The 8,377-nt window shown below is 50.1% G+C and overlaps 1 protein-coding gene and 1 gene segment (V, D, J or C); both read right to left on the bottom strand.

The window, feature by feature from the left end:
* The window catches only part of LOC101619694, a 12,056-nt gene extending 8,841 nt beyond the window's left edge, over nt 1-3,215 (bottom strand). Inside the window, exons 1-2 of the mRNA XM_012727331.1 lie at nt 3,167-3,215; nt 2,562-2,814 (exon numbers count right to left, since the gene is read on the bottom strand). Coding sequence (XP_012582785.1) covers nt 2,562-2,814; nt 3,167-3,215 — 302 coding nt within the window. The remainder of the gene's footprint in view (nt 1-2,561; nt 2,815-3,166) is intronic.
* A 3,581-nt stretch (nt 3,216-6,796) lies between these two features.
* On the bottom strand, nt 6,797-7,742 carry LOC101621967. The segment is given in 3 exon segments: nt 6,797-6,857; nt 6,970-7,339; nt 7,682-7,742. Coding segments are annotated over 3 exon segments (480 nt in total).
* Nucleotides 7,743-8,377: the final 635 nt, after the last annotated feature.

The raw sequence follows: 8,377 nt of genomic DNA on the forward strand, positions 1-8,377 counted from the left end.
CCAGGGCCCAGGGTCCACAGCGGTGCCTGCCTGCCTCACCCAGTCCAGCCCAGAGGCACAGACCAGCCTCTGATGAGGGCTTTAGGGCAGACATTGGCTTTAGGGAGCAGGCAAAGGAAATAAGAATCTCTTGATCATTTCAATATTTAGGCGATAACTTCACAGAAGATGTCTGATTCCTATGATGCTAACCAGACTTGTAATAGTGCATAGAGATTTCATTTCAATAAATTGGCTTATCTGAAACCTTCAGGTTCTGGGCTTCCCATGGGTTCTATGGATTTTGCAGTTTATGTTCAGCCATGGTCACAGGCTACCTCCTGTCTCCATGCATCTAGATAGAACTCAGGGGCCTCCCAAAGTTCAGTATTTCCCCCTCTACACATTCTGCCTGGAGCCTGACTTTAATAGAACTTAACAATTCTTAAAAGTATTCTATGTATACTTCACTTCTCCAGCAAACTCACTTCTGGACAGACACAGAATAGGATAACTTTGGATTCATATTTTCTTTTTTACTCGATAAAACTGATGCTCACTTGGCAGCTGTGACCTGACTTTCTATGCAAAAAATAGTTGGAGTAAAACAGTTCCATTCTTTGATATTGGAAAATGAATTCCATTCGCCTCAAGACAGCTCCATATTTTCACAGATAAAAATGTTCATTTCATAAATTAAGAAAATGCTCCATGAGTTACAAATACCATGTTGAATCTGAGACATTTTGGGTATGAACTGTGATAATGGCCATTTATTGTAATTACAAAGAGGGACAAAGCCCTGAGTGGGTGAGTGGGGTGAGGAGGGGGCCTCAGTGCTTGAGCTGATGGAGCTGCTGAGACTGGTCCGTATCAGACCAGAGCACAGAGGCAGAATTTGCTGATCATCAAGTATTGGGAGTAGCAGGATCTCCCCATGGAGGGGATTTCGGAATACTTAATTCATAATGAGTGCAAGTAGAAATAACATATGTGAAAACCTGTCCAAACATTTTTCTACACAAACACATAGAAAGAGGGAGAGAGATGCCTTAGAAAATGTCGTCTCTTCATCACTCCTCTTGACTTTTGGGTTTGTGTAATCAGATTTGTCCCATGGATGTTCTCTGACTTGAAGCCATTGTATGCAAAATGGCTGCTGAACAGAAATGTCACTTCTCTCAGGCTAAGTTTTCTCTGTATTGGAGATGCAATAGGTGTGATATTGAAAACCAGTTTTTGATCAAAATGGATGAGGTTTTTTTGGTGTCAAATATGGGCAAGCTGATTAATAAAATCTTTTCAATGTGACATAGTTTACATTTCAAGTATCTTAATGGGGCCCCCAAAACTGTTACTAAACGGAATGACAGGTGAATTAGCAACAGAATCAGGTAGCCCTAATCATGCACTGAAACCCTTCCTGTTGTCCGAGGCACCGTGACTGTGTCCTCGCTCCACTCACCCACTGGCGCTGAGCAGGAGCAGCCTGCAAAGAGCAGTCTGAATTTCACAGGGAGGCAGAGGCGCTCACAGAGTCTGATCATCAGCACAGAATATTCCTTCTGCGGGTGCCAGGTGAGCCCTGAGCTTCCTGGGACAGCTGGGACAGGAGATGCCGCTGCCCTGCCCCGGCCTCCCTCCTTCACTCCCAGTTACCCTCCCATTGCTAATGGGCCTGAGACAGGCGACCTTGGGGAAGGGACCCACAGTGGGGAATTGTGGACTCTGGGTCCCAATGACCCAGCACAGAGGCCTCAGCTGATCCCAAGACTTACAACAGAAGCCTCGGACCCCCCTGGTTCCAGCTGCACACTCCCCGTGGGAAAGTCCCCCTTTCCCAAGAGCAGACGGGTGTCCGTGGCGTTGATTCCCACGCAGTAGCTTTCACTGGTCTGGAGTTAAATATGTTCTCGAAATATGAAATCTGGCATTTGCTATGAATGATCACAATTTCCTGGACTGCTCAACAATGAAATATTTTGACTCAGTCTTGTCATCACACTGCCACTGGGGAGATCTTGTACAGACAATTTTTCGGACCATATGAATAGAGAAAATTGTTAAAGGAATGAAGATGTAGGAAGTTAAGATATGGCAAAATACCAATTTAACAAAATTAACAAATATGATGCTATAGTCACACTGATCAATTCCACTCTGCTTCTCTTTTTCTTGCAAAGAATCTATGTCGTCGTCTGGGCAGGAGGCCGGTACAGGTCACTGCCCAGTCAGGCCAGGCAGGCAGACTAGCACAGCACCCAGTCAGCTGGCCCTGTCCCCGTGAGGGGCTGTCCAGGTCCCCACCCACCCACGCTCCTTGTCCCAGTTCCAGGCTGAAACGGTGCCCATGACAGGGCTTGAGAGCTGGTGTCTCGGTGGCTGAGGCTCTCACGGTCCAGAGCTCTCTACCATCTTCCTCTTAAACACGTTCAGTCTCCTGTGACAGCTCATGAGACAGAAGCCAACCACATGGGCATCTGTACCGGCCACGAGGGAGGTTTTTGTTCGGGGCTCACACTGTGGGAGGAGCATATATAGCCTGCAAGCAGTAATAGACTCCAGCATCCTCAGCCTCCAGCCTGCTGATCTTCAGGGTGAAATCTGTCCCTGACCCGCTGCCACTGAACCTGTCAGGGACCCCTGTTGCCCTGTTGGATGCTGCATAAATCAGGAGCCTTGGAGACTGACCCGGCTTCTGCAGGTACCAGTTCAAAAAGTTGAGTCCATTATATTCTAGGCTCTGACTAGCCCTGCAGGAGATGGAGACCTGCTCCCCAGGGGCGACGGCCAGAGAGAGGGGGGTCTGGGTCAGCACAACCTCCCCACTTGATCCTGAAGAAAGGAAAAAAGTGACATTATCAGTCATTTTCATTATCTCAAGTCTGTTATTAATTTAGGCTAAAATACCGCTTTGCTTTACAGTCAATTCTTGAGGTTTATATTTCCACACCAAAGACTATGAGATCGCATTAAATAACCGGTAGAAAGAGACCTCAAAGTGTTATGCAACCTCCCCAGTTAGTCTCCCAGCTTGTAGCTGCTTAGCCAGCTCCAGATTCAGCATCACGTTCTCCTAAGGACAGGACATACCCTCCTAACACAGAGGCGAAATACACACGCAGGGCAGAGGCCCCCAGAGCTCAGCCTCCCGACCCCGTGGGGAGCTCGTCTCCTTCTGCCTCACCTGGGGTCCAGAGCACCAGCAGCCCCAGCAGCTGAGCAGGGAACCTCATGTTGAGACCTTGGACTGAAGTCCCTTGTGGGGTGAGATCAGCCTGCAGCTGAGGTTTTATCTCAGCCCTGCCAGGGGATGGCCTCCCTAGGAACCAGCATGCAAATGCCCTGGGGAGCAGATGCAGAGGGGGGGGTGTTGGGGGGGGGAGGTGGGGGGGTGGGCTCCATATGGACAAGACCTGTCAGTCTCTCATCACTTTGATGGAGAAAAAAGAAATATTTTTCTGACCCAAAGCTAAGAATGAAAAAGACTGCATGTTTTTCAATTTGTTCCGTGGACAATAAAAGGTGTGTATTCCTATCTCCCCTCAAATAACCTGTTATTGATGCACTGACTTCTGGCCACGCAGAGACATGTCCAGGGCTATCTCAGGTGTGTGAGTGGCCATCTGATGGAAAGCCCAGGTGGTCGCACATGTGACACAGGCCCCACTCTGTGCCAATGAGCAGCATCTCAAAGGACAGGATGGACATGCTGGTTGGTGTTTTTTTTATCTGCTGTTAACAGGTTAACAGTTTCACTGTCAGCCAGAGGGACTAGTACCCTAAATTTTATAAATATATTAAAGTGTGAAGATCTTGACAAGGAAAATAAAATTTCTTTCTCACGGAGACCAAATAGAGTTGTTAAAGAGGAAAGAAAAAATGTTATATCTTAGTCAAGTGATACTAAATTCATGTCAGCCTGTTGTTAAAGTCTGTGGAGCTCTGTCATAATTACACACTATAGTCATCATAGATTAAGAAGTTCCTTAAGGAAAAGAGTCCTTAGGGGAATGGAAAAAGTAAATTAGAAATTTTATATGTATATAAAAGATGTATATATGTATATATATTTTAATAAATACTCATGCATGTGTGTGTGGGAAGGGCGTATGAATAAGCAAACAAGCATGAAAGTCGCACAGGCCAGGCCACATCTGAGCCTCATCATGCATCAGGACACAGGTGACTGAGAGGAGGAAAGTGAGGCATGACCAGCCTGAGGTCCCGCGGGAGGGGGACCCCCGTGTCTCCAGTCCTGACCACGGTCCCTGAAGGACAGACGGCGCCAGGGGCTGCTCTTCCGGTTCCGTCCTCACCTCTGATGGAAGCTGCCGCTGGACCACGTGATGTCACCGGGCCCCACTGAGCAGGTGACGCTTTGGTCACATTGGGGTGCCGGTTGTCACCTCCTCTCATGACCATCATAGGAAGCCTTTATCATGCCCCTTTAGTAGGTAAATGACACCTGGAGTGCTAATGCGAAACAGAGTGGCAGCCAACAATATTGTATTATAAACTTTCAAGTAGCTAATAGAAAAAATCGTATCTATGTTTACGATAAGATGTAATTATGTGATAGGAGACAGGTGTGAGCTAATGCTATGGCATTAATACTATTGCCGTATGTAAATAGACTTGATGGACCCGTTTCCCTTTGTAAATTTATGCAGGTCTATTTCATAAAAAAATAAGCAGTGTTACTGACTGGGGCATAGAGAGTGATGCTCTTTAATGGAATGGGGACACAGACTTTGTGATGCCTTTAGAGAACATTTGAAAATGCGCACTAAAGGTGGCTCAACGGGTGTGCATGCAGCTGTGAGAAGAGTAAGGGCTCAGCAGTGTTTCAGGAGCATCTGCAGGGGAGCAGAGCGGGCGCAGACACTCGTGGGATGGGTCGGTTGTGGAAGAGTGGAAGGATGAATCAGCTGTGACACCGGACAGCGGAGCGTCTTCGGCACTCAAAGGATCGTGACAGACGCTTGCAGGTCCTCGGTGCTGATGTGGGCGAGGAGGCCCAGGAGAAGAGGCCACATTCCTGGTGACCTGGAACATTCTGGAAATGGCAACACGGGGAGCCAGTGAAAACCTCGGTGACTTCAGGGCAGTGGAGGAGGCGGGGAGACAGGAGGAGCTCAGAGCACAGGAGGGCAGCCACGCTGCTCTATGTCACGCTATTGGTGGACCCCTGCAGCTATGGATTACCCATATTTTAATCCGTCCTCAGGATATAGAACAGGGGTGAGCTCGCTTATAAATTTTTACCTGTGTGTCATGAAGTGTAAGTATTGGTTTCTCATTTGTAACAAATGTATCCTCTGGCGTGGAAAGCTTCATGTTGGAAAGAGGGGAGCCCCTGGTGCCACAACCTCTGTCCCCATCAAGGTGGAGCAGGTGAGAGCAGCTCTCGGCACTTGGGACACCAGGGGGAGCAGCTGGGGCTGGCCAGTCTCACACATCTGCTCCCTGGTGGTTTTTGTTCAGGCCTGTGTCACTGGCCACTGTGGGAGGACTATGATTCCACTACTGACAGTACTGCAGAGCCTGTCTGTTCCCCTGAAAAGGTCTGGAGTCAGAGCAACCCCATGGCAGGAGGGCCCGGAAAATGACAGGGCCGGGCTATGTGAGCAGCATGGCCTCTGATAGGCAGAGGGTCAGGTCCACATCCTACAACCTCCTGAGATGCCAAAGAAATGGTTTGCAGAAGCTACGGTTTGATTTGTCAAAGACACAATGGAGGCAAAACGGTGGTTTGGCGAGGAATCGGAGGACTCCTGGGCTAGGTGTGCAAACCTTACTCAGTCAGGCACATTCCAGAACCACTCTGGGAACCCATGGTGAGAGGCCCAGGTGAGGATCACAGCAGGCAGCCTGCGCTTATCATAGAGCTGGTGCAAAGTTTGTCATTTGAAGGAAGTCAAATTTAAATGCACAGCATCTCCTCTGGCTGGTGTAAGTCTCAGGGCTCAGTTTGTAACACCAACCATCATCAATATCCACGGAACAATGAAGCTGCAACTGCTAACAAAGTCGCCCTGAGCAGGGTGGAGTGAGGTGGACTAAGGTACTGTCCGGGGACTCGTCTCTGCCCTGTGCTGCTTCCAGGCAGGTCATGGAGACTTTTCCCTTAGAACTCTCAGTGCAGATGAATTCTGGGGATCCAGTGTTGCTACCAGAGTCTGGGTGGATCGAAGCACAACTGAGCCCCTGAATGGATGCTACCGCACCCATGTTCTCCTGAAAGTTGCGCCACCTGATCAACCAGGGTGCGAGGTCTCTGCCCCCGTCCCTGTGGGACTCACATCCCTTCCCCAGGACGCACTTCCTCCCTTCCAGCCTGAGGCAGGGCCCAGAGGGCCAGGACTGCTGTCCAGGGCCAAAGTCTGGGGAAAGCCCACAGCAGAGACGGGCCACTGATAAGGCCACGGTGGTCAGTGAGGTTGTGAGTCTGAACACGGGGATCTGGAATCTGCTGTGAACTTAGAAAAGTTTAAGTGACACGAACATTTTGACTACTCATTCTATCATATTCACCCTGAGGATATTGTGTGTGTTGTGTGACCTCAGGCTATGTTCATTAGTGGGGAGGTAAAGTTTAAATTGAAGGAAGCTAAGAAAATGGGGAAAGAGCAATTTCTGAATACTATGAAATATTATCCAAAGTACACACAGAGTGCTGGGTCTCAGCATGCGTTCAATTGTGTGGCCCCTGCCGCTTCCCCTGCTGCCTGCTCTGGGGTGACCCCAGTGTATGCAGGCAGGGAGCAGAAGGTGCCCTATTCACCCCCTCTGTCATGACTGGGGCTCAGGGTCCCTACATCTCCCAGCTGCAGTGCAGGGTCAGCTGGGTGCCAAGAGGCCTGGAGAGGCGGTGCCTGTGAGGAACCAGGATACGGAACCCTGAGCCTCAATCCAGTAGCCTGCCTGGGCCCCATCATCTCCCTCTCACACCCAGGCCTCTGAGCCTGAGCCCCAGAGAGGCAGCACCTGCGGGCGGCGGGGCCTGCTGCGAGGGAGGTTTTTGTTCGGGGCTCAACCACTGTGCGAGGAATATAACCAAACTGCCCACAGTAATAGACTCCAGCATCCTCAGCCTCTACCCTGCTGATCTTCAGGGTGAAGTCTGTAGCCGCCCCGCTGCCACTGAACCTGTCGGGGACCAAGGTGGGTCTGTTGGATACTTTATAGATCAGGAGCCTTGGAGACTGGCCCGGCTTCTGCTGGAACCAGCTCAAGTAGGTGTTTCCGTTACTACTGACTACGCTCTTACTGGCCCTGCAGGAGATGGAGACCTGCTCCCCAGGGGCGACGGCCAGGGAGAGGGGGGTCTGGGTCAGCACAATCTCCCCACTGGAGCCTGAAAAAAAATAAAAGTATATACAGTTTTATCAACAAATTTAATGAAGCATTTTGATAATTTTCCTGTGGTAATAATTTCTTGCTACATCATTGTATTTTTTATTATGAGATTGTCTGAAGAAATCATTTGATTTCAAAATTCATTGCAGGAATCCCTAGAACCCTCCACACCTTCCCTCTCTTTCTGTGTCACAGAAAGAGCACAAGTCATTGACATTGATACCGAATTCTTTCTTACAGCTCCCCAGACACTGAGACCTGGGTCTAGTGCACCCAGAACACACAGAAGCAGCCCTGTGCTCCCTCCACACCCGCGGCCACCCCCTGCCCTGGTCCTCACCTGGGCTCCAGAGCAGCAGCAGCCCCAGCAGCTCTGCAGGGAACCTCATGCTGACAAGCTGCCTGAGGGGCCCCTGAGGGAGCAGGGCCCAGCTGGCCTTTTAGCTCAGACCACAAGGGGCAGCTCCTCCCTGGGGGCCTCATGCAAATGCCCTGGGGAGGCTGGGCAGAGAGAGAACAAAGGGGGTGCAGGAGACACCTGCTCCTCCTAGGGCCTTAAATAGTGGCAGCGTTTAACTCTCAGCACTTGGGCACCATGAGTAACAGCTGGGGCTATCCGGCCGTACCCTTACCCTTTCACTTCTCTCCCGGGTTTTTGCTCAGACTCATATCACTGTGAGAGGGAAATCGTTAGCCTGCTGACAGTAGTAAGTGGCGGCATCCTCAGGCTCCAGGCTGCCCATGGTGAGCGGGAAGCCTGTCCCACACTATCTGCCTCGGAAGCCAAAGGGGACCCCGGGGCTCAAACTTTTTCAAAATAGATGATGAGTTTTGGAAGTTTCTGTAAGAACAAAAGTAAAAGAAACAACAAAGTTGAGTCCCCATGTCCTGAGGGGCCTCCTGAGACTGACTTTGGTCTAAAGAGAGTAATGATGGCCCTGGGCACGCAGCAGCCTCCAGACACTGGGCAGAGACACAGGCAGTTTGCTCCCCTGTAACACACTGGAAGCTCCTCCCAGGTGTCCCTAGCCCCTGA

The sequence above is a fragment of the Condylura cristata genome, unplaced genomic scaffold (assembly GCF_000260355.1).
Source record: "Condylura cristata isolate star-nosed mole 26May11 unplaced genomic scaffold, ConCri1.0 scaffold00020, whole genome shotgun sequence".
Lineage (NCBI taxonomy): Eukaryota > Metazoa > Chordata > Mammalia > Eulipotyphla > Talpidae > Condylura > Condylura cristata.